The sequence below is a fragment of the Hemibagrus wyckioides genome, linkage group LG05, assembly GCF_019097595.1.
Source record: "Hemibagrus wyckioides isolate EC202008001 linkage group LG05, SWU_Hwy_1.0, whole genome shotgun sequence".
In the NCBI taxonomy this organism is placed as follows: domain Eukaryota; kingdom Metazoa; phylum Chordata; class Actinopteri; order Siluriformes; family Bagridae; genus Hemibagrus; species Hemibagrus wyckioides.
In genome coordinates this window covers 25084171-25109916 of record NC_080714.1, presented here as the reverse complement: position 1 = coordinate 25109916, position 25746 = coordinate 25084171, and the positions used below count along the sequence as shown (strand labels likewise).

Sequence of the window (25746 nt, the reverse complement as noted above, 5' to 3'; positions counted from 1 at the left end):
AAAATTCTGGACTTCTAGTAGTTCCCAGAATATCAAAGTCCACAAAAGGGGCTAGAGCGTTTTCGTATTTAGCTCCTAAACTTTGGAATAGTCTTCCTGACAGTGTTCGGGGCTCAGACACAGTCTCCCAGTTTAAATGTAGACTAAAGACTTATCTCTTTAGCCTGGCATACATTTAACACTTCCCATAACCTTGTACTCCAGTACATCTGATTAAATGCACATTATCATCTAGTGCTGCTAATATTATGAACAGCAGCTACGCTAATGCTGTTCCATTGTTTTCCCCTCTTCTACCCATCCCGAGGCATACAGAGACTGTGCCGGCTCCAGTGGCATCCGGAGATGGATCAGCTCTAGCCGGGTTCTGCTTTGTGAGGATTGGGATATTCAAAGCAGTGCTGTGGACAACAACCTCCTTACTGATTTACATAACATTCGTGATGCTGTATTGGCATCACACAATTGTCACCCAAATGAAGATGGGTTCCCTTTTGAGTCTGGTTCCTCTCAAGGTTTCTTCCTCATACCATCTAAGGGAGTTTTTCCTTGCCACAGTTGCCTCAGTCACCTCAGGCTTGCTCACTTGGGATAACATCTAGGACTGTTTGTCTGTTTATGTGTTTGTTGTTTTCTTATGTTGTTTCTCATGTAAAGCTGCTTTGAGACAATGCTCTTTGTTAAAAGCGCTATACAAATAAAATCGAATTGAATTGAATTAATTCGTGATGTGGGGCCTCCATGAAATGGACTTGTTTGTCCAGTACATCCCACAGATGCTCCAATTGGATTGAGATCTGGGGGATTTGGAAGTTAAGTCAACAAACACCTCAAACTTCTTGTTGTTCTCATCGAACCATTCCTGAACCATTTTTGCTTTGTGGCACGGCGCATAATCCTGCTGAAAGAGGCCACAGGGAACACTGTGTCTATGAAAGGGTGTACATGGTCTGCAACAATGCTTAGGTAGGTCGTATGTGTCAAAGTAACATCCACATGGATGGCATGACCCAAGGTTTCCCAGAAGAACATTTCCCAAAGCATGACACTGCTTCCACCGGCTCACCTTCTTCCCATAGTGCATCCTGGTGCCATGTGTTCCCCAGGCAAGTGTCACACACATGTAAAAGAAAACGTGATTCATCAGACCAGGCCACCTTCAGCTCATTGCTCCGTGGTCCAGTTTTGAAGCTTGCGTGCCCATTGTTGCCGCTTTCAGCGGTGCATAGGGGTCAGCATGTGATGCACTGTGTATATCCTTTCTATCAGAACCAGCATTAACTTCTTCAGCAATTTGAGCAACAGTAGCTCGTCTGTTGGATCAGATCACACGGGCCAGCCTTCGCTCCCCACGGGCATCAATGAGCTTTGGCCACCGGTTCACCACTGTTCCTTCCTCAGACCACTTTTGATAGATACTGACCACTGCAGACCGGGAACACCCCACAAGAGCTGCAGTTTTGGAGACGCTCTGATCCAGTGGTCTAGCCATCACGATTCGTCCCTTCGTCAACCTCGCTCAAATCCTTACACTTGTCCATTTTTCCTGCTTCTAACACATGAACTTTGAGGACAAAATGTTGACTCGCTGCCTAATATATCCCACCCACTAACATGTTGCCATGATGAGGAGATCATCAGTGTTATTCACTTCACCTCTCAGTGGTCATAATGTTATGGCTGATTGGTGTAGTTTGTTCTCCAGACCTCTTGATGGCGGTAATACATCATAAAGTTGTTTAACCAAACCGCCTTGTCCTAAACACCAACGTAGCAGAAAGAAGCTGCTTGTAGACGTCGACGCTTTTGCTTGAATCGCTCCTGTGTGTTCTTTACAGCCTTAGCCTGTGTGTGTGTGTATGTGTGTATGTGTGTATGTGTGTATGTGTGTGTGTGTGGTTTTTTAAGTTTTGCGAAATGACACGGAGCATTTAGCATTTAGGTAACTTTTCAGTATGAGATGAATCCATCGGGATTCATTTAGTTAGCTTGTGGCTAACGGTTAGACCGGAAAAAAGCCACACTAGGCGGCTGTTAGCTGTGACAGCTCCGGGGGATTCAGACGTCAGTGCCAACATGGCAGCAGGTAGCCAAGGTCCAGGCTCGGCAGGTGAAGACAAGACTCCTTCACGCAGGCAGACTGATGGTAATGGCTTCCTTTCTGCTCAAAAAATAACACACTATTAACAGCTCAGTGTTTCTCTTCCAGTCATGGTACTTTTCCTTTCGCTCGAGAAATGCACAAGAGCCTGGATTTAACAATTATACAAATTCTAATGTAATTTTTTTCGTTTTGTTGTTGTGTTGTTTGGGTTGTGTTGTTAGTTGTGTTGTGTTGTTAGTTGTGTTGTTTGGGTTGTGTTGTTAGTTGTGTTGTTTGGGTTGTGTTGTTAGTTGTGTTGTTAGTTGTGTTGTTTGGGTTAATTGGGTTGTTGTGTTATTTGTGTTGTGGTGTTTGGGCTGTGTAGTTATTTGTGGTGTTGTGTAGTTGTGTTATTTGTGGTGGTGTGGTGTTGTGTTATTTGTGGTGGTGTGGTGGTGTGTTATTTGTGGTGGTGTGGTGGTGTGTTATTTGTGGTGGTGTGGTGGTGTGTTATTTGTGGTGGTGTGGTGGTGTGTTATTTGTGGTGGTGTGTAGTTGTTATTTGTGGTGGTGTGTAGTTGTTATTTGTGGTGGTGTGTAGTTGTTATTTGTGGTGGTGTGTAGTTGTGTTATTTGTGGTGGTGTGGTGTTGTGTTATTTGTGGTGGTGTGGTGTTGTGTTATTTGTGGTGGTGTGGTGGTGTGTTATTTGTGGTGGTGTGGTGGTGTGTTATTTGTGGTGGTGTGGTGGTGTGTTATTTGTGGTGGTGTGGTGGTGTGTTATTTGTGGTGGTGTTGTGTTATTTGTGGTGGTGTGGTGTTGTGTTATTTGTGGTGGTGTGGTGGTGTGTTATTTGTGGTGGTGTGGTGTTGTTATTTGTGGTGGTGTGGTGTGGTGTTGTTATTTGTGGTGGTGTGGTGTTGTGTTATTTGTGGTGGTGTTGTGTTATTTGTGGTGGTGTGGTGGTGTGTTATTTGTGGTGGTGTGGTGGTGTGTTATTTGTGGTGGTGTGTAGTTGTGTTATTTGTGGTGGTGTGGTGTTTGTGTTATTTGTGGTGGTGTGGTGTTGTGTTAGTTGTGGTGGTGTGGTGGTGTGTTAGTTGTGGTGGTGTGGTGTTGTGTTAGTTGTGGTGGTGTGGTGGTGTGTTAGTTGTGGTGGTGTGGTGTTGTGTTAGTTGTGGTGGTGTGGTGTTGTGTTATTTGTGGTGGTGTGGTGTTGTGTTATTTGTGGTGGTGTGGTGTTGTGTTATTTGTGGTGGTGTGGTGGTGTGTTATTTGTGGTGGTGTGGTGGTGTGTTATTTGTGGTGGTGTGGTGTTTGTGTTATTTGTGGTGGTGTGGTGGTGTGTTAGTTGTGGTGGTGTGGTGGTGTGTTAGTTGTGGTGGTGTGGTGGTGTGTTATTTGTGGTGGTGTGGTGTTGTGTTATTTGTGGTGGTGTGGTGTTGTGTTATTTGTGGTGGTGTGGTGGTGTGTTATTTGTGGTGGTGTGGTGGTGTGTTATTTGTGGTGGTGTGGTGGTGTTATTTGTGGTGGTGTGTTATTTGTGGTGGTGTGTAGTTGTGTTATTTGTGGTGGTGTGTAGTTATTTGTGGTGGTGTGGTGGTGTGTTATTTGTGGTGGTGTGTTATTTGTGGTGGTGTGTAGTTGTGTTATTTGTGGTGGTGTGGTGTTTGTGTTATTTGTGGTGGTGTGTAGTTGTGTTATTTGTGGTGGTGTGTAGTTATTTGTGGTGGTGTGTAGTTGTGTTATTTGTGGTGGTGTGGTGTTTGTGTTATTTGTGGTGGTGTGTAGTTGTGTTATTTGTGGTGGTGTGTAGTTGTGTTATTTGTGGTGGTGTGTAGTTGTGTTATTTGTGGTGGTGTGTAGTTGTGTTATTTGTGGTGGTGTGTAGTTGTGTTATTTGTGGTGGTGTGTAGTTGTTATTTGTGGTGGTGTGTAGTTGTTATTTGTGGTGGTGTGTAGTTGTTATTTGTGGTGGTGTGGTGGTGTGTTATTTGTGGTGGTGTGTTATTTGTGGTGGTGTGGTGGTGTGTTATTTGTGGTGGTGTGGTGGTGTGTAGTTATTTGTGGTGGTGTGGTGTGTAGTTATTTGTGGTGGTGTGGTGGTGTGTTATTTGTGGTGGTGTGTAGTTGTGTTATTTGTGGTGGTGTGTAGTTGTGTTATTTGTGGTGGTGTGTAGTTGTGTTATTTGTGGTGGTGTGTAGTTGTGTTATTTGTGGTGGTGTGTAGTTGTGTTATTTGTGGTGGTGTGTAGTTGTGTTATTTGTGGTGGTGTGTAGTTGTGTTATTTGTGGTGGTGTGTAGTTGTGTTATTTGTGGTGGTGTGTAGTTGTGTTATTTGTGGTGGTGTGGTGTTTGTGTTATTTGTGGTGGTGTGTAGTTGTGTTATTTGTGGTGGTGTGGTGTTTGTGTTATTTGTGGTGGTGTGTAGTTGTGTTATTTGTGGTGGTGTGTAGTTGTGTTATTTGTGGTGGTGTGTAGTTGTGGTTTTTGTTATTTGGGCTGTGTAGTTGTGTTATTGTGTAGTTATTTGTGGTGTTTGTGTTTGTGGTGTTGTGTAGTTATTTGTGGTGTTTGTGTTTGTGGTGTTGTGTAGTTGTTATTTGTGGTGTTGTGGTGTTTGTGTTATTTGTGGTGTTGTGTTATTTGGGTTGTGTAGTTATTTGTGGTGGTGTGTAGTTGTGGTGTTGTGTAGTTATTTGTGGTGTTGTGTAGTTATTTGTGGTGGTGTGTAGTTATTTGTGGTGTTGTGGTGTTTGTGTTATTTGGGTTGTGTAGTTGTGGTAGTTGTGGTGTTGTGTAGTTATTTGTGGTGTTGTGTAGTTATTTGTGGTGTTTGTGTTTGTGGTGTTGTTTGTGTTTGTGGTGTTTTATTTGGGTTGTGTAGTTATTTGTGGTGTTGTGTAGTTATTTGTGGTGTTGTGTTTGTGTTTGTGGTGTTTTATTTGGGTTGTGTAGTTGTGGTGTTTGTGATTTGGGTTGTGTAGTTGTGGTGTTTGTGTTTTGGGTTGTGTAGTTGTGGTGTTTGTGTTTGGTGTTGTGTAGTTAGTTGTGGTGTTGTGTAGTTGTGGTGTTTGTGTTTGGTGTTGTGTAGTTAGTTGTGGTGTTGTGTAGTTATTTGTGGTGTTGTGGTGGTTGTGTTATTTGTGGTGTTGTGTAGTTGTTATTTGTGGTGGTGTGTAGTTGTGTTATTTGTGGTGGTGTGTAGTTGTGATATTTGTGGTGGTGTGGTGTTTGTTATTTGTGGTGTTGTGTAGTTGTTATTTGTGGTGGTGTGTAGTTGTGTTATTTGTGGTGGTGTGTAGTTGTGTTATTTGTGGTGGTGTGTTATTTGTGGTGGTGTGGTGGTGTGTTATTTGTGGTGGTGTGTTATTTGTGGTGGTGTGTAGTTGTGTTATTTGTGGTGGTGTGTAGTTGTGTTATTTGTGGTGGTGTGTAGTTGTGTTATTTGTGGTGGTGTGTTATTTGTGGTGGTGTGGTGGTGTGTTATTTGTGGTGGTGTGTTATTTGTGGTGGTGTGTTATTTGTGGTGGTGTGGTGTTTATTTGTGGTGGTGTGGTGTTGTGTTATTTGTGGTGGTGTGTAGTTGTGTTATTTGTGGTGGTGTGGTGTTGTGTTATTTGTGGTGGTGTGGTGTTGTGTTATTTGTGGTGGTGTGGTGGTGTGTTATTTGTGGTGGTGTGGTGGTGTGTTATTTGTGGTGGTGTGGTGTTGTGTTATTTGTGGTGGTGTGTAGTTGTGTTATTTGTGGTGGTGTGGTGTTGTGTTATTTGTGGTGTTGTGTTATTTGTGGTGGTGTGGTGTTGTGTTATTTGTGGTGGTGTGTAGTTGTGTTATTTGTGGTGGTGTGTTATTTGTGGTGGTGTGTAGTTGTGTTATTTGTGGTGGTGTGGTGTTGTGTTATTTGTGGTGGTGTGGTGTTGTGTTATTTGTGGTGGTGTGGTGGTGTGTTATTTGTGGTGGTGTGGTGGTGTGTTATTTGTGGTGGTGTGGTGGTGTGTTATTTGTGGTGGTGTGGTGGTGTGTTATTTGTGGTGGTGTGGTGGTGTGTTATTTGTGGTGGTGTGGTGTTGTGTTATTTGTGGTGGTGTGTTATTTGTGGTGGTGTGTTATTTGTGGTGGTGTGGTGTTGTGTTATTTGTGGTGGTGTGTTATTTGTGGTGGTGTGGTGTTGTGTTATTTGTGGTGGTGTGGTGTTGTGTTATTTGTGGTGGTGTGGTGTTGTGTTATTTGTGGTGGTGTGGTGGTGTGTTATTTGTGGTGGTGTGGTGGTGTGTTATTTGTGGTGGTGTGGTGGTGTGTTATTTGTGGTGGTGTGGTGGTGTGTTATTTGTGGTGGTGTGTAGTTGTGTTATTTGTGGTGGTGTGGTGTTGTGTTATTTGTGGTGTTGTGTTATTTGTGGTGGTGTGGTGTTGTGTTATTTGTGGTGGTGTGTAGTTGTGTTATTTGTGGTGGTGTGTTATTTGTGGTGGTGTGTAGTTGTGTTATTTGTGGTGGTGTGGTGTTGTGTTATTTGTGGTGGTGTGTTATTTGTGGTGGTGTGGTGTTGTGTTATTTGTGGTGGTGTGGTGTTGTGTTATTTGTGGTGGTGTGGTGTTGTGTTATTTGTGGTGGTGTGGTGGTGTGTTATTTGTGGTGGTGTGGTGGTGTGTTATTTGTGGTGGTGTGGTGGTGTGTTATTTGTGGTGGTGTGTAGTTGTGTTATTTGTGGTGGTGTGGTGTTGTGTTATTTGTGGTGTTGTGTTATTTGTGGTGGTGTGGTGTTGTGTTATTTGTGGTGGTGTGTAGTTGTGTTATTTGTGGTGGTGTGTTATTTGTGGTGGTGTGTAGTTGTGTTATTTGTGGTGGTGTGGTGTTGTGTTATTTGTGGTGGTGTGGTGTTGTGTTATTTGTGGTGGTGTGGTGGTGTGTTATTTGTGGTGGTGTGGTGGTGTGTTATTTGTGGTGGTGTGGTGGTGTGTTATTTGTGGTGGTGTGGTGGTGTGTTATTTGTGGTGGTGTGGTGGTGTGTTATTTGTGGTGGTGTGGTGGTGTGTTATTTGTGGTGGTGTGGTGTTGTGTTATTTGTGGTGGTGTGTTATTTGTGGTGGTGTGGTGTTGTGTTATTTGTGGTGGTGTGGTGTTGTGTTATTTGTGGTGGTGTGGTGTTGTGTTATTTGTGGTGGTGTGGTGTTGTGTTATTTGTGGTGGTGTGGTGGTGTGTTATTTGTGGTGGTGTGGTGGTGTGTTATTTGTGGTGGTGTGGTGGTGTGTTATTTGTGGTGGTGTGTTATTTGTGGTGGTGTGGTGGTGTGTTATTTGTGGTGGTGTGGTGTTGTGTTATTTGTGGTGGTGTGGTGGTGTGTTATTTGTGGTGGTGTGGTGGTGTGTTATTTGTGGTGGTGTGGTGGTGTGTTATTTGTGGTGGTGTGGTGGTGTGTTATTTGTGGTGGTGTGGTGGTGTGTTATTTGTGGTGGTGTGGTGGTGTGTTATTTGTGGTGGTGTGGTGGTGTGTTATTTGTGGTGGTGTGGTGTTGTGTTATTTGTGGTGGTGTGGTGGTGTGTTATTTGTGGTGGTGTGGTGGTGTGTTATTTGTGGTGGTGTGGTGTTGTGTTATTTGTGGTGGTGTGGTGTTGTGTTATTTGTGGTGGTGTGGTGTTGTGTTATTTGTGGTGGTGTGGTGTTGTGTTATTTGTGGTGGTGTGGTGTTGTGTTATTTGTGGTGGTGTGGTGGTGTGTTATTTGTGGTGGTGTGGTGGTGTGTTATTTGTGGTGGTGTGTTATTTGTGGTGGTGTGGTGGTGTGTTATTTGTGGTGGTGTGTTATTTGTGGTGGTGTGGTGGTGTGTTATTTGTGGTGGTGTGGTGTTGTGTTATTTGTGGTGGTGTGTTATTTGTGGTGGTGTGTTATTTGTGGTGGTGTGTTATTTGTGGTGGTGTGTTATTTGTGGTGGTGTGTTATTTGTGGTGGTGTGTTATTTGTGGTGGTGTGTTATTTGTGGTGGTGTGGTGTTGTGTTATTTGTGGTGGTGTGGTGGTGTGTTATTTGTGGTGGTGTGGTGGTGTGTTATTTGTGGTGGTGTGGTGGTGTGTTATTTGTGGTGGTGTGTTATTTGTGGTGGTGTGGTGTTGTGTTATTTGTGGTGGTGTGGTGGTGTGTTATTTGTGGTGGTGTGGTGGTGTGTTATTTGTGGTGGTGTGTTATTTGTGGTGGTGTGGTGGTGTGTTATTTGTGGTGGTGTGTTATTTGTGGTGGTGTGGTGTTGTGTTATTTGTGGTGGTGTGGTGTTGTGTTATTTGTGGTGGTGTGTTATTTGTGGTGGTGTGTTATTTGTGGTGGTGTGTTATTTGTGGTGGTGTGTTATTTGTGGTGGTGTGGTGTTGTGTTATTTGTGGTGGTGTGGTGTTGTGTAGTTAGTTGTGGTGGTGTGGTGGTGTGTTATTTGTGGTGGTGTGGTGGTGTGTTATTTGTGGTGGTGTGGTGGTGTGTTATTTGTGGTGGTGTGGTGGTGTGTTATTTGTGGTGGTGTGTAGTTGTGTTATTTGTGGTGGTGTGTAGTTGTGTTATTTGTGGTGGTGTGGTGGTGTGTTATTTGTGGTGGTGTGGTGGTGTTATTTGTGGTGGTGTGGTGGTGTGTTATTTGTGGTGGTGTGGTGTTGTGTTATTTGTGGTGGTGTGGTGTTGTGTTATTTGTGGTGGTGTGGTGTTGTGTTATTTGTGGTGGTGTGGTGGTGTGTTATTTGTGGTGGTGTGGTGGTGTGTTATTTGTGGTGGTGTGGTGGTGTGTTATTTGTGGTGGTGTGGTGGTGTGTTATTTGTGGTGGTGTGGTGGTGTGTTATTTGTGGTGGTGTGGTGGTGTGTTATTTGTGGTGGTGTGGTGTTGTGTTATTTGTGGTGGTGTGGTGTTGTGTTATTTGTGGTGGTGTGGTGTTGTGTTATTTGTGGTGGTGTGGTGGTGTGTTATTTGTGGTGGTGTGTTATTTGTGGTGGTGTGGTGGTGTGTTATTTGTGGTGGTGTGGTGGTGTGTTATTTGTGGTGGTGTGGTGGTGTGTTATTTGTGGTGGTGTGTAGTTGTGTTATTTGTGGTGGTGTGTAGTTGTGTTATTTGTGGTGGTGTGGTGTTGTGTTATTTGTGGTGGTGTGTAGTTGTGTTATTTGTGGTGGTGTGTAGTTGTGTTATTTGTGGTGGTGTGGTGTTGTGTTATTTGTGGTGGTGTGGTGTGGACAGAACACTGCATTTTTTTCAACACAGAATTTTTTTCCCCCGTAAACAGTTAAATTAATTCTTTTCCGTAAATATTTAAAAATAAACAAATCTAAATTTCTGTTTAATTATTTGCACTTTTTCTATGAAATAAATTCCCGATGTGTGTGATTTCTGCAGACGTGAAACCGTAAAAGACAAAAAAACTTAAATAAATAAATGTTTATATGATTTAATATAATACATATTTATAATATTTTAAATAATTTATAATCTTTGTAATTAATTCATAATAATTTTGATTAATGTAGTAATTTTAAATGTAAATATTTGATACAAATGTTAAATATTTTTTGTTAAATATTTTCTCTGGATTTTTTCCTCTGTCTCGCTCTCCTCTTCTACCATCAGTTCATAAAGAACATGTAATGATGGTTATCAGTAATCTGTCATTCAGGTTCTGGGTTGTTTTTTTAATCCTCATGCTGAATGAAGTGTGTGTGTGTGTGTGTGTGTGTGTGTGTTTCTTGTCTTGGTTTCTATCTGTTTCCTTGATGTGTGCAGTGATGTGAGTTGCTTGCTGGAGAATTAAGTGGCATTGCTGGGCTCTCGCTGATTTCAGACTGATTGTCTATAAAAATTACCGATACACACACACACACGCTCCAGAGACCGGATTTCTCGGCTTTATAATAAACTTGAGCTGAGGTCATGACTTAAAGCAGGATTTTAAAAAAATATTCCACGTATTTTCCAGTACATTTCTTCTAGTAAGAAAAACAAACAAACAAAAAAAACAAACAAACAAAAAGTGCAGCAGGTCAGACTGCTTTCAGCAATAATCCTCTGACTAACTCTGTGACCGTGTTAATGACAGGGTGTTTCCACCACCTTTTCCTGTTAACTGCTGCATGATGCTGAAAGATAAATGCTTTATCGTCATTAGTGTATTAATGATTTAACCATGAGCATCAGGTTACCTTTAGAGACAGTGTGTGTGTGAGAGAGAGAGAGACAGTGTGTATGTGAGAGAGAAAGAGATCAAGAGAGTGAGTGTGTGAGAGAGAGTGTTTGAGTGACTCTATGTTTGTGTGTGTGTGAGAGAGAGACTGTGTGTGTGTGTGTGTGAAAGAGAGTGTGTGTGTGTGTGTGTGTGAGAGAGAAAGAGTGTGTGTGTGTGTGAGAGAGAGATCGAGAGTGTGAGTATGTGAGTGAATGTATGTTTGTATGTGTGAGGGAGAGAGTGAGTGTGTGTGAGAGAGAGAGATCAAGAGAGTGAGTGTGAGAGAGAGAGAGTGTGTGAGTGACTGTATGTTTGTGTGTGTGTGAGAGAGTGAGTATGTGTGAGTGTGTGAGAGAAAAAGTGTGTGTGTGTGTGAGAGGGAGAGTGAGTGTGTGAGTGACTGTTTGTATGTGAGAGAGAGAGAGAGTGGGTGTGTGTTTGAGTATATATTTGAGTGTGTGTGAGAGAGAAAGGGATAGAGGGGTGTGTGTGTTTTGACAGCCTTTTTATTGTGTAGTAATCACTCAGAGTGGTTTTGTTGTGTTGTCCCTGATGTTATGTGAGACAGCGGAGTCGCAGTAGATCTGTGTTGCTGAAATCAGCAGAACATTTCATAAGAGACATCGATCCGGATTCGGTTTCAGTGTGGACCGATACTCTGATGTGTCTGGATTAATATGATGCATAATGTTTCCAGATATTTAACACAACACATATTTGTGATGAGTTGTGTGTGACGAGTTTAAGAGTTTAAATTTTTTTTAAAATCCTATTCTCAGATACTGCTGCAGTAGTGAAGTGATGAAGATGAGTCCTGATGATGCCACAGCTGTGTGTCTGTGCTTTCTCTGATGCAGCTATTTGGCAAACTTTACTTTTTTTTTTTTTTCCAGAAAAAGCTTCATGTCCTGACTTCATATCTGTCTGGTTAAAAAAAAAAAAAAAAAAGATAAATAAACAGCATTTATTTATTTATTTACTTGGTCCCTGATACACCATAAGTGCACGATAATAATAATAATGTTTTTATTATTATTAACAACAGCTATAATAATAATAATAATAATAATAATAAATAATAATATTTTTTTTTATATTCTTGGGAATTTAACTGTTTATCTGATTTGTTTTTCATATTATTTTAAACAGTTTGCTTCCTCTCTCCTGAGATTGCTGTAGGTCTCGTCAGCCCTTTTATAACCTCCTTTGCTTGCCCTACCTTACAGTTCCTCACATTTACTCGTTTTTTCCCCCATGTAAACTATTACATTGTGGATCTTCATCAGGTTGTTGAATGCGTCACTGAATTCAGGGCGTGAGATTAAGGGCAAAGCATCCCGGTGTTATTTTTTTCTGTATTTCTCCACTGTACACTCGTGTGCTTGCTGAGGACAAGGAGTTGCTGTGTGTGTGTATATGTGTGAAGGAGCTGTGTGTGTGTGTGTATGAAGGAGCTGTGTGTGAATGCTCTGGGTGGAGGGTCTAACTGCTCAGAGTGTGTATAAAGGCACTTATTGTCTGTGTGTGTGTGTGCGCGCACGTTGCCAGGGTAGAGTGAGCAAACATCCTTGTAGGTGATGCAGCCACGAATAAACATGCCTGCGCTTTAGTCCGGCCGAATTAGGATCAGGAGTAACGTTTTACAGCGGAATATGTAAATAGAATTAGTTTAACGAGTTAAATGATTGGTTTAAGACTTTCGACTTGCCATAGTCACGTTTGTATAATATCATAACACTCATCATGGCACCTGTTAGTGGGTGGGATATATTAGGCAGCAAGTCAGCATTTTGTCCTCAAAGTTGATGTGTTAGAAGCAGGAAAAATGGGCAAGGGTAAGGATTTGAGCGAGTTTGATGAAGGGCCACATTGAGATGGCTAGACCACTGGATCAGAGCATCTCCAAAACTGCAGCTCTTGTGGGGTGTTCCCAGTCTGCAGTGGTCAGCCAAGGCTCATTGATGCATGTGGGGAGCGAAGGCTGGCCCATGTGATCCAATCCAACAGACGAGCTACTGTTGCTCAGATTGCTGAAGAAGTTAATGCTGGTTCTGATATAAAGGTGTCAGAATACACAGTGCATCACAGTTTGTTGTGTATGGGGCTGCATAGCCACAGACCAGTCAGGGTGCCTATGCTGACCCCTATGCACCGCTGAAAGTGCCAGCAATGGGCACATGAGCATCAGAACTGGACCATGGAGCAGTGGAAGAAGGTGTCCTGGTCTGATGAATCACGTTTTCTTTTACATCACACAGATGGTCGGGGTGTGTGAGTTGCTTACCAGGGGAACACATGGTACCAGGATGCACTATGGGTAGAAGGCAAGCCGGCAGAGGCAGTGTCATGCTTTGGGCAATGTTCTGCTGGGAAACCTTGGGTCCTGCCATCCATGTGGATGTTACTTTAACATGTACCACCTACCTAACCATTGTTACAGACCATGTACACCCTTTCATGGAAACGGTATTCCCTGATGGCTGTGGCCTCTTTCAGCAGGATAATGCACCGTGCTACAAAGCAAAAGTGGTTCAGGAATGGTTTGATGAGCACAACAATCAGTTTGAGGTGTTGACTTGGCCTCCAAATTCCCCAAATCCCAATCCAATTGAGCATCTGTGGGATGTGCTGGACAAACAAGTCCGATCCATGCATGCCCCACCTCGCAAATTAGAGGACTTAAACAATCTGCTGCTAACATCTTGGTGCCGGGTAACACGGCACACCTTCAGGTATTTAGCAGAGTCCATGCCTCATCGGGTCAGGGCTGTTTTGGCAGCAAAAGGGGGACCAACACAATATTAGGCAGGTGGTAATAATGTTGTTGCTGATTGGTGTATATGAATCTTCGTTTTTGAAAAGACATTCTTCAGTGTTTATCATGATTTATAATCACACTCTTCAGTGTGTATAATCATTTATAATCTTAAGCAAGGCCCTTAACCCTCATGTACTCACTGGTATAAATGAGAGAAATGTAAGTCGCTCTGATACGAACGTCTGACAGATAGTTGGAGGACTAGTACTGGTTGCCATGGCGATGATGTTCATCAGTGTGTAGTGCAGCTAGCAATCCAGATCTGTTTTCTTGGCGATTAAGTGAAACATTCTGGAGGAAGATTTGGTGCTTGTGTGTGTATAATAAAATTCTCTAGCATATATCATAAGAATAAGAAGATGCAGTGTGTGCTCTTCGTCTCCAAGCTCTTCATCACGTCTGCACTTCTTGGTAGTCGCTGTGGCAAGATGCTCCATATTTGCATATAGTTCAACTTTTCATCAAGTCGCTGACGTGGACACGCCCACACCCACATCTAGTCATCGACGTTTACAGGAGCTCGTGTCACAGGAAGTCACCAGCTCTTGTCCTGAATGAATGGTCACTATGATTGACACTGTTATTAGGAACTGATGTCATGCTCCACTTGTTCATATCGCGAGTGAATGGTGTATCAGATGTCCTTGTTAATGTTAAGAACGTCCTTAAACTATGTGTGTGTGTGTGTGTGTGTTAAGTTGTTCATGTTACAGCAGTCATAGTTCTTCTCATCTCTTCTGTTTTTTTTCTCCTCTGCAGCTAACAGGAAGTTGAAGTACATCAGTTTGACCGTTTTGGTCATCCAGAATGCCTCACTCATCCTCAGCATCCGTTACGTTCGGACGTTGCCAGGAGACCGCTTCTTTACCACATCCGCCGTGGTCATGGCCGAAGTCCTGAAGGTCTTCACCTGTCTCATCATCATCCTGTTCCAGAAGAGAGGTGCGTCCTGGTCCTTGTTCTTGTGGGAAGTGGGAAGTTTTTTGGCAGCCTGATATTAAGGATCTACAGCTGTGGTTTTAGGCTTTACTGTATTGTAGGTGTTACTGTACTGTAGTGCCAAGCGTCAGCCGGAGAGACGTAAAGCTCATGGTCACTGGACTCTGCCGCAGTGGAAACTTCTTCTCTGGAGTAATTAATCACGCTTCACTCTCTCCTATATCAGTCTGATGGGGGAATTTGTGTGAGCAGGATTCCAGGAGAACAAAACCGAGCACAACGCTCCAGCACAGAGGGTTTTTACAGTTTTTACTTTAAAGATAACATTAATGCTACAGACATTTTAGACAGCTGTAAGCTTTCAGCTTTGGGACAGAAATTTGAGAAAAGACTCTCCAGTGTATCCCTACACTCAAAGAGAGGAGGCCAGGCCAGGGAGAGGCCTTCTCATTCAGCATCTGTTCCTGGAACTTACAAATGCTCTTTTGACTGAAGGGCCACCAATTTCTACGGATACAAAAAAAATCTAACAATTTGTAGAAAGTCTCAGTATGTGGAGGCTGTTGTAGCTCTAAAGGGAGCGCAAGCAGACATATTAATGCCCATGGTTTTGGAATACGACGTCCAACAATCTGATAGAGGTCGTTTATAGATATTTATAAAATAATCAGTACTAGCAATTACAACGTCCTCTCTCTCTCTCTCTCTCTCTCTCTCTCTCGCGCTCTCTGCCTCTTTACATCTTTGTCTCTTTCTCACTTTCCCTTTCTTTCTTTTCACTGTCTCATTCTCTCTCTCTCTATGTTTTTCTTTCTTTCTTTCTTTTTCTTTGGATGGATGGATGGATAGATTAGTCGGATGGATGGATAGATTAGATGGATGAATGGATGGATAGAATAGACGGCTGGATGGGTGGATTAGATGGATGCATAAATGGATTGATTAGATGGATGGATATATGGATAGACGGATGGATGGATGGATGGATAGATTAGACGGATGGGTGGATTGCTGAATGGGGACGGATGGATGGGGTTGGACGGACGGACGGATGGATGGCTGGCTGGATGGATTAAACGGATGGATAGGATAGGATGGATGGATGGATGGATAGATGGATAGATTTGGATTGGGCCTGTGCCAAAATCAAACACGCAGACTAGATAAACCACTTTGGTGATCCTGAACAGGAAGCAGCCAAAAAAACAACTGCTGCTGCAGATTTAACAGAGCTGTATTTATTGAGGATTGTCTGGAACATAAAGCTATAAGTCTGGAAGCATTTCCAGTGTTTACTCCCTAGTGTTCAAACCAAATCTACACACTGGTTTTGTATTGGACAGCGGAGACTCATGTATATTTACGTTTCTGTTTTTTTATACAATTGAGGGTTAAGGGCCTTGCTCAGGGGCCCAGCAGTGGCAGCTTGATGGACCTGTGATTCAAACTCGCAACTTTCTGATCAGTAATCCAACACGTTAACCACCAAGCTCCCATATTCCCTAGGACATTCCCTCGTCTCGGCTTCAGCCCTCGTTGGTGTTGTGCACCAAACAAAAGCAAGAACACAAGCTTTTTTTTAAACACTTTATTGTATGAGCAGTATTGAAAGAATGAACCCACGAAGGGCATGAGGAAATCCTGTCACACCTGCTGCGGCTTTCACCTTTAATGTCGCATGTCTGCCTTTGAAAGGCCCGTGGCAGATTTCCAGCACATTCTCTGTGCTCCTGGCTGAAATTCTCTACAGTGGAATTGCTGGATCTTGTGCTTGAATGCTCCATCTGTTTCTCTACAGGAAATATCAGGGACTTTGTGGTCTTGCTGTACGACTGTATCGTGGTGCAGTATTGGGATACGCTGAAGCTGGCGGTTCCGTCGCTTATCTACACGCTCCAGAACAACCTGCAGTATGTGGCCATCTCGAATTTACCAGCTGCCACGTTCCAGGTGAGCAGTCTGCCGCTTTCTGCTTCTCTTAGTCTCTGTTAGGAGTGTCCAGCTTTATATCTTTCCATTTGTGCTTTTTCCTGTGTTATAATCCGACCTGTAAAGTTGCTTGTGTTTGTGCTCAACCCCTAACCACTCGTCTTCTCTCTCTCTCTCTCTCTCTCTCTCTCTCTCTCTCTCTCTCTCTCTCTCTCTGCCTCTTTCTCTTTGTCACTATTTCTTTCTTTCTTTCTTTCTTTCTTTCTTTCTTTCTTTCTTTCTTTCTTTCTTTCTTTCTTTCTTTCTCTCTCTCTCTCTCTTTCTCTCTTTTTCTGTCTCTTTCTCTCTGTAGGTAACCTACCAGCTGAAGATTTTAACGACGGCGCTCTTCTCAGTGCTCATGCTGAGGAAGAGTCTGTCCCGTGTCCAGTGGATCTCTCTGCTCCTCTTGTTCACTGGCGTGGCCATCGTCCAGGTGGAGCAGGACGGCAGCAAGAAGAAGGAGGCCATCGAGTCGGCCGGCTCTCAGAGCTATGTGAAGGGCCTGGTGGCCGTGGTGGTCTCGTGCCTGTCTTCGGGCTTTGCTGGCGTTTACTTTGAGAAGATCCTGAAGGGCAGCAGCGCCTCACTGTGGCTCCGCAACGTGCAGCTGGGGCTCTTCGGGACGCTCCTGGGCCTGCTCGGACTGTGGTGGAATGACGGAGCGCAGATCGCCGAGCAGGGCTTCCTGTTCGGCTACACACCCATGGTATGGGGCGTGATCTTTAACCAGGCGTTCGGCGGCCTGCTGGTGGCCGTGGTGGTCAAATACGCAGACAACATCCTCAAGGGCTTCGCCACGTCCTTCTCCATCGTGGTGTCCACGGTCATGTCCGTCTACCTCTTCGGCTTTCACGTGGACATTCTGTTCACGCTCGGCGCCGGACTGGTCATCGGTGCCGTCTACATGTACAGTCTACCGAAAGCTGCGGCTCCATCCACCGGCACCGGCTCCTTCCCTTCCTCTTCCTCTTCTTCGCAGACGGACGGGTTCCTTCCAAAGTCAGTGCTGGTGAAATGAACCTTTGCTGGCAACGTTTTCTCTCCCTCACCCTTCATGACTTTCTTTTTCCAGTAATCCCTCTTTAACTCGGATTTCTAATCCTCCTTTTTCTTTCTTTCTTGTTTGTAGCATCATCTCTCTCTCTCTCTCTCTCTCTCTCTCATGCACTGGGGTGTCTGTGTGTGCACAGTCATGCTGCGAGCGCTTGATTATTAGCTGACTCATACTCCATTAAATCTAATCTGGGAAATCTAATCAGGCTGTACTACTCAAATCCTCACAAAAATCTCCAGGAACAAGATCAGGTGTGTTTGCAATAAAACACTGCAGTAGCTTCAGGAGCCAGGAAAAGGCTCGGCCATGTCACGGCACATCACGTCACGGCCGGGTCTGGACTCTCGGGGCAAAGATTTTTTTAATTTAAGTTAGTTTTCTGACTCGTGTAAAGCACAAAACCTAGACGTGGCGTATTATCACTTGGAGGTTTGCCGGTTCCCCCATATGCCTTAAACACCATTCTCCACTTAACGTCCTTCTCTGAGATAAGACCAGAAAATCTCCTTCTTGAAGTGAAATTTGAAAAGATATAATTCCTTATTTACAAACATTGAGGCAGAATGACAAAAAGAGGACGCTTCATTGCTAGTTTATGGCTAGAAATAAGGAAACAGTTTAGTTTTTCTCCATAGTCATGCAATACTTTCATTTAACCCGCCGGCTTCATCGCTCTGACTGACACACGCCCATAGTTCACACTCAAAAATGTCTCTGTTTGTCCATTTTAAACTTCTCCTTGACGTCTCAAGCTCTCTGTAGCTACTCTCCAACCAATTAGCTGCCTTCAGCTACATCCGTTACATCGAGTCGCTGAACTTCGGCCTGTTTTTCGGTTCAATTCCGGATGCCATCTCATCACATTCATTACTAAACATTTTGCGTATTTAAGTACCAGACTTATGTGAAGTCTTTGTTAATTAGGCTCCGAGATCATACACGTGCGAGTGGAGATGTGCGGATTAGACACTGACTCAAATCTGTCGTAAAAGTACGATCTTAATAAGATGTCCAGCTTTACAGCAGCTTTAGAGGACACTTTTTCCCCTCTCTCTTGTGTCATAGAATGTAACATTTTTGCTTTAGATCGTCACACAATGATCATTTATTGCTGAACATCATCAACCGTTTAACCGAGAGCAGTCTTTTTTCACACTTGCTACATGTCTTGCAGAGTCCCAGGACACTAGGATTTGGAGTTCTTTCTGGCCTCATTTAATGAATGAATAAATAACACCATGTCTCGTAAACCTGACATGTTCATGAGCCATTTTCAGTGCAGATGTAGCACAGATGTTCCACTGTGTGCCGTTTGTAGCAGCATTACAGAGTGTCCTTAGTTTACATTCTACTGTTTATGATCTTATATTATATCGTGATATTCTTAGGATTCGGCTCCAATCCTGCGTCGTTATAAGGAGGTCTGAGTTGTTTTTCATACACACACACACACAAACGAGAATAACACACTGGAGGATAATTCCAATCACAGCATGATGTACAAATTATAATCCGTCGTCTGTTAGGGGGATAAAAAGGTCACCAGTTTTGCAGAACTGATTTTTTAAACTTTATCTTATTTTATTTTATTTTTTTTTTTTTTTGGGAACAGAATGTATGTTCAGCCCTAAACACCTCAGCTACTAGGAGATGGTCCGGTCTCGTACTGGCTTCGCTTTTCATGTCGGTTTTTAGGAAAACAAATCCAAAACTAATTTTCAGCTTCTCGCCTCAAACGTCTCTAAGCTCAGCTAACGGCGAGTCTCGGCTCTGCACACTTCATATCTAGCTCGAACACGAGAGTATTAATCATTTATTTATGACACTGCGTGCGTTTCATACTCGCGTTTTCGGCATGTTAAGATGGATGGAAAAAATGCAAAATAAATGTACAGGATACAGGAAGATGGAGGAAATAATACAGTAAGCATTAAAATAAAAACTTAAAAAAAAAAAAAAAAAAAAAAACAATAGTCCAAATAAAAGAGATAGTGTAGGGAAATATTAAATATATTTATATAAAATATAAATATTTATTTCTAATATATATATTTTTAATTCCGTTTGAAAATGGGAAGTGAATACAAAGTAAAAAGCTTATGAAAAAAAACAACATTCAAAAGTAAATGTGATTAAAACATAAATCCATGATGCTGACAAATTATGATCTATAGAGAGATAGCTCTGTCTAAATGTTGAAATCCTAGCTGAGAAATTCATCCATCAGACCACGATCACACTCTGCGTATGAATCAGCCCCTTTCTTCATACATCTACATAATATATAATAAAAAGCAGATGAATTTTATTTCATATCTAATCAGAGAGTACTACCGACTTGAAGTACACTCTATGGGCAAAAGTTTGTGCACCCCTGACCATCACAGCTCTATGTGGTTCTTCAGTCAAAAGCACACATTGTATGGCGTCTACTGAGGGCACCACTGCCCCAGGCGCTTACAGGGGCAGTGGTGACTCAAATGGTTAAGGTTACTGATCAGAAGGTCAAGCCCTAACATTGCCAAGCTGCCGCTGTTGGGCCTCTGAGCAAGGCTCTTACATTTACAGCATTTGGCATTTTATACAACTGAGTAATTGAGGGTTGCTCAGGGGCCCAGCATTGGCAGCTTGATGGACCTGGGATTCGAACACAACCTTCTGATCGGTAGTCCAACATCAACCACTGAGCTACCACATCCCAGCTCTTAACCCTCTCTACTTCAGGGGGCGGTGCATCATAGCTGACCCTGTGCTCTGACCCCAGCTTCTACTGGGATATGCGAAGAAAAGTGTGCTATAATGTGAATATGACAAACACATACAGGCTTATAGTGAAAAAATGCGTACAATTTCACGTCAAAGTCGCGTTTAAACGACGTTCAGACTTTAGGACCTACACGGATTTCAGCTGCTGCTCTGAAATCAAAACGACAGCAGATTCACAAACACACCTGATTCAGCGTACTTCAGAACGATCCGGAAACATTCGAATGTGCAGAGCTCTCCGTAACCCCAACCACATGAAGGAACACATGAAGGAAAACGTGGAGGGTTTAGTGAACCCGGGGACGGAGATGAGAGTCGCTGTACCACGCGTCCGCTCGGCCTGTGCACCTACAGCACGCTTCACTCTAATACTAATCACTAAAATCAAACCCGCTGCTGCACTACAACACTGAGTCCGTTAATGCTACGATCGACACAGAGAATGGTACCTAAGACTGCTCATGGGAAAAAATAAGCGCTGTAGGATTTTATTATTATTATTATTATTATTATTATTATTATTATTATTATTATTATTATTATTATTATTATTATCATTATTATTATCATTATTATTTTTATTCATTTTTTTTAAAGTGTCCAGTATTTGCACTCAGAGCCACACATGACATCGATAAACATGGAACTGATACACTGACAGTCAAGAGTTTTCGAACCTTTATTTCTGTTTAAAAAAGAATGTTTGTAAAGTAGGTAAAAATAGAAATAAATTAAATAAAATGTAGAAATCACCACCAAGTCTTTTAGGATAATTAATATAAACTCTTTGAGTCTGAGTTTTAGACTCTTCGTGTCTTATGATGATGATTACTTTCCAAAAACTTCATCCTCAAGTTATTTATTTATTTTTCTTTTTATTTCCCTTTATAGCACATGCCCAACATTTCCATAAATCTCGACGATGTGTTCTTGATCCCAGTTAGTGCTTACTTTTACGACAGCCTTTCCCTCAGGAGTCTCTATTATTTTCTTCTTCTTCTTCTGTTAAAGGAAATAAAACACCTAGATGTTGTTAGCTACTCAGAAAATGGCTAGTTTTTGTTTGCTAGCTTTAAAACATCAAACTGTGAATGACAGAAAAGAGCTAGCTTTTGTTGGAGAGCCAGAAAACATCCCACTTTAAATGTCTGTAATAATATTAATATTCATATAAAACTTAAGACAAAATTTTTGACTTACATTTTTTTTAGAATTATTTATATATATATATATATATATATATATATATATATATATATATATATATATATTTAAATTATAAAAAATTATAAATATAAAACTTGAGAAAACAGAAAAGCGTTCCAAAATTTTTGACTGTCAAATTTTTTTTCATTATTATTTTTTTTAATATATTTTTTTATAATCAACTTTCCATGAAAATTAAAAAAAAACAAAAACACTTTAAATTGAACTCAGTGGGTTGTAACCACACCTGTGTGTGTGTGTGTGTGTGTGTACACTGTATGAGTGGGGCTTCACTAGTGCTAACAGATGGCTAATGCTGTGCCTTTCTCAATGCCCTTGTGACTGTACAGTACTCATCAATGTCCGATCGTCGACGCGTGTAAATAATATAATGATTTGATTCTCCTTTTCTTTTTCTTTCTTTCCTTCTCAGAAAAAGAGTCCATGTTTCAGTGATGTTACAAAAATGTAAAAAAGTTTGTTATTTTTGTTTTTTTTTTATACAGAACATGCCAAATCTGTTGACCTTGCTGTTCTCCTCAGAGCAACGGCAGACCTTTGAGGAGATTTAACACATGAATGTTATTATTATTATTATTGTTATTATTATTATCATTATTTTATTAGAAATTTTTTGGTCACATGAAGCACATGTTTTAGTGCCGTAACGGTGAAGGTTTGGGGTGTTGGATAAAGAGTGTGTGTGTGTGTGTGGTTTGTTTATGATTTTAAAGGATTTCTTACCTTTTTGTTGGGGTTTACAGCAGAGTAATATATCTAGAGCTGATCAGATAATATAGAGACTTATCTGGGACATGAAGCTGCTTTTTTTTTTTTATACATCTGATGGATTTTCTCCTGATTTCTAAAGTTAAGAATGCTAATTTTCCTTTTTTTTTCTTTTTGTGAACTGATTCATTTTTATTCTTTTATTTTTATTTTTTGTTCCCCCTCTGAGGCTGTTAAAAAGCTGTACATAACAGCCCCAGATCCATTTATATCGCTTTATTGATTGTGGAGGGAAATTCACTGGAATTAAACAGGTCTGAGTTTGTTTTTAAACCAGTCGTTGTATCCATTTGGGGGTCGAACAACAACAACAACAAACAACAACCTTTGTTTGTCAGGAAAACAAATTAATAGAGAAAAATGTAAAAAAGTTTAACACACACCCTGTTTTTTGAACCAAACAACAACAAAAAAATACAAAAAAAAGTGAAGTCAAGTTTTTTTTTGGACGTTTATTTGTATGAGTATATTTTTTAAAAATATATTATATATTTCTTTTCCTAAAATGATTTTTATTTCAATAAATAAAATGACACAAAGATTAATTTTTAATTTTGTTTTAATATTTAAACAAATGTACTGACTCAATTATTAATTATTAAAACAATTTAAACATTTTTTAAATGTATTAATTAATTTATTCAATTTTTAAAAATAAACAAATTTTTAAAAAATAAATGAAATAAGTATAACATAATTCAAAAAGATTTTAATATTAAAAATGTAATGTTATTTATTATCCTAAATCACAATATCACTTCCGGTTTTTATTTCTTTTGAAACATCAGTAAATTCAAATTAATTAATCGTAATTTTATCGTAATTAATTACCCAAGTACCACATACTAATGGTTACTACACTTGCTCCGTATTCGGTCTGATGGTTTACTGAAAAACCATGTGACTTGTCCCTGACCCACTGTGCACGTGTTCATGTCTCACATTCATACACAACTGACTGTAACGTCACCTGAGGAACACGTGCGGGTTTCGTACGACGTCACAAAGTGAAAACGTCTCTCTCGGTGATCAGTGTAGCGTCCGGCTGGAGCTCTGGGTTCGAGTCTAAACTGTGGAAATGAAGCATGTGTCTAAATTCTAAACCCAGATTTCTTCTTTCTCCTCCACTGAGATTATAATTCTGTGGAAAAACTTGGATTTGTTTTCTTTTTAAACCATGCATCTGTCATTATGTAAATACTAAATGGACGTATAGAGAAATAGTCAGCTTTGATTACTTTTCGTCATGACCTGGTTTATTATCTGAGCCTTAACCGTGACCATGTTCATGCTTATTGTGTTTTTTAAAAAAACAAACAAACAAAAAACAGTACATTGTGAAGAAGGGCTGGGCGAGCTGGCATGGATCAGTGGTTGTTACATTACTTACTCACACCTTTGTGTATTTATTTAACACCACACCTTTAAACTGTGTATGAAGTTTCAAAGTCTGATTTTAGACCAGGCCTGGATTCCTGGAGTGTTACACTTTAATCAAGCGATAGCTAGCATAGCTAGCATAGCTAGCATAGATAGATAGATAGATAGATAGATAGATAGATAGATAGATAGATAGATAGGAAGGCAGACAGACAGACAGACAGACAGACAGACAGATAGATAGATAGATAGATAGATTCTGATTCATTTTAATTCTGAGACAGACAGACAGATAGAATAAATATATAAATAAAATTCTAAAATAAAATTCTGGATGTAGATAAATAGTAAAAATAAAATAAAGGACTGATTGCTGACAAGTTGTAAGTTTAAACCCTTGGAACAAGATCCTAGTCACCTGGATGTAACCAGATCTCTGTAAAAATCTAAACGATCATGATCATCCTAACACTAAGTCTAGACCAACTCATTGTCTGTGCCGATGAAGTGGGCCGGCTGAGGAGTTTCTCACCAAGCAGTACCTTAAATATGTTTAAAGCCAAAGCGCAGTTTGGATCTTTGCAGCTTTTGGAGAGACGGTAAGTTTTTACTGAAGAGCGACGAAGCGTCTCGGACACTGCACCCGTGCCTGTCTGTGTGTTTTTGCTGCGGTCAGGTTTTTGTAGTGTTTGTTTGAGTCACTGTTTGTGACTCTGTCTTTGTTCCTCTCTGTCATAGGAACCCAGAAAAGGAGAAAGGAAGCTGAAACGTGAAGAAGGAAGGCGACGAAAGGAAGGAACAAGGACGAGCCTCAGGACACGACTTCGAATAACATTTCATACGGTTTTATATCACACAGATATTTCCTTCTTCCCGGAACACTACAGCGGAGATTGTTTTTTAACATTTACTGTAATTTTTTTACACTGTAGCTTGCATAAGTATTTACCCCCCTCTTGACCTTTTCCCACATTTTACAGTTTGATTAGAGATCAGAAATTAGCTGGAGTTTTTTCCACTGGATCAGCTCCAGGGTGTGTAACACTACAAACTTTAGCAAAGTTCAAGAGAAAAATATTTACACAAGGCACAGTACACTAAGAGATATTTACTTTTAGGCTAGTAGATACACAAAGGGGAAGAAAAATTATGCTGCCTTGACTTTTTTAAACATTTTTTTCCTCATATAGTCGTTTCGGTCTAAACACAAAAAGTGTGTGTAATGGGGAAAAAAGTATTTTTTAAATGAATTATTATAAGTATTATAATGACCATGTTGTATAATAATAATAATTAAGAATAGTTATTTAAATTATTTATCATAATAATGATAAAAATTATTTTTATTATTATATAATAATAATAAACATAATAAATGATTGATTTATGTAATTAATTATTATTATTAATATTTGATTTATAGTATTTATTATTATAATTATATATATATATATATATTTTTTTTTAGTATTATTCTAATAATATTTCAGCTTCTGGTCATGGAAGCTTTAATTTTTTTTTCTGCAGTTTTATTATTAATATTGCAGACATAAGACTATGCAAAAAAAAAAGTGAATACCTGAATCTTTTACTTCTGTTTATCAGCAGGAACAAAGGGATGGTATAGCTAGCAACTGAATTTATATGATATGCAGCAACTTTATATTCATCTCGGGAACTTACTGTATATTTACAATGTTGTCTGCGTCTGCTTTTGTAACCGTGATTTAAACCTGTTCCTTTAGCTTTTATAACACTCAGCTGCCTTCAATGAAGTCTGTGTGTGTGTAGTGGAAATGTACATAACCAGACTGAATGTTATGCAAATGTTCTATTTGTCCATTACATTTCCGTTAGTAACCTGTAGATGGCGCTAAATCTTTACAGGAATAAAACGCTTCGGAAGCATGTTTAAATGAAGAATGAAGAAAATTCTTCGGAAGAATGTTTAATAAAGATTTTCAGCTAAGAATTTTCACCCTGAGGTGTGTAGCACACCGAGCCTGCCTTATTATAATAATATTAATAATAATAATAATAATAATAATAATAATAATAATAATAATAATAATAATAATAATAATTATTACATTTATTATTATTATTATTATTATTATTAATAATAATAAAATAATCTTTTTTGGTGTGTGAAAGAAATCATTTGGGATAAGTTAAACGGTGCCTTACTGTTTTTTGTTTTGTTTTGTCTTTTTTAAAGAATTGCACTCTTGCACATACATAAATTAATTATTTTATTTTCTTTATCTAAAAAAAACTAAACACTGTTCTGTGTTTGTATTTGTTCTTGGTTCAATAAATAATAATTATATATATATATATATATATATATATATATATATATATATATATTATTTATTATTATACATTATTTATTACTTATTTATTATTTATTTATTTATATATATATATATATATATATATATATATATTTTTTTTTTTTTTTTTTTTTTTTTTTTTTCCTTGGTTTTGAACCAAGAACACAAAACAGCAGGAGGGTTAACAACACACGACAAATAATAAAATTACA

General features: G+C 40.2%; 1 protein-coding gene across 1 annotated transcript; it reads left to right on the top strand.

Moving 5' to 3' along the window:
• The first annotated feature begins 1793 nt into the window (after positions 1-1793).
• Positions 1794-24489, top strand: slc35a2 (solute carrier family 35 member 2). Its single transcript, XM_058389301.1, has 5 exons — positions 1794-2146; positions 13853-14035; positions 15831-15982; positions 16314-17002; positions 23937-24489. Exons 1-5 carry the CDS (start codon positions 2077-2079, stop codon positions 23962-23964), a joined length of 1122 nt encoding a protein of 373 aa, XP_058245284.1. The 5' UTR covers positions 1794-2076; the 3' UTR covers positions 23965-24489.
• Positions 24490-25746: the final 1257 nt, after the last annotated feature.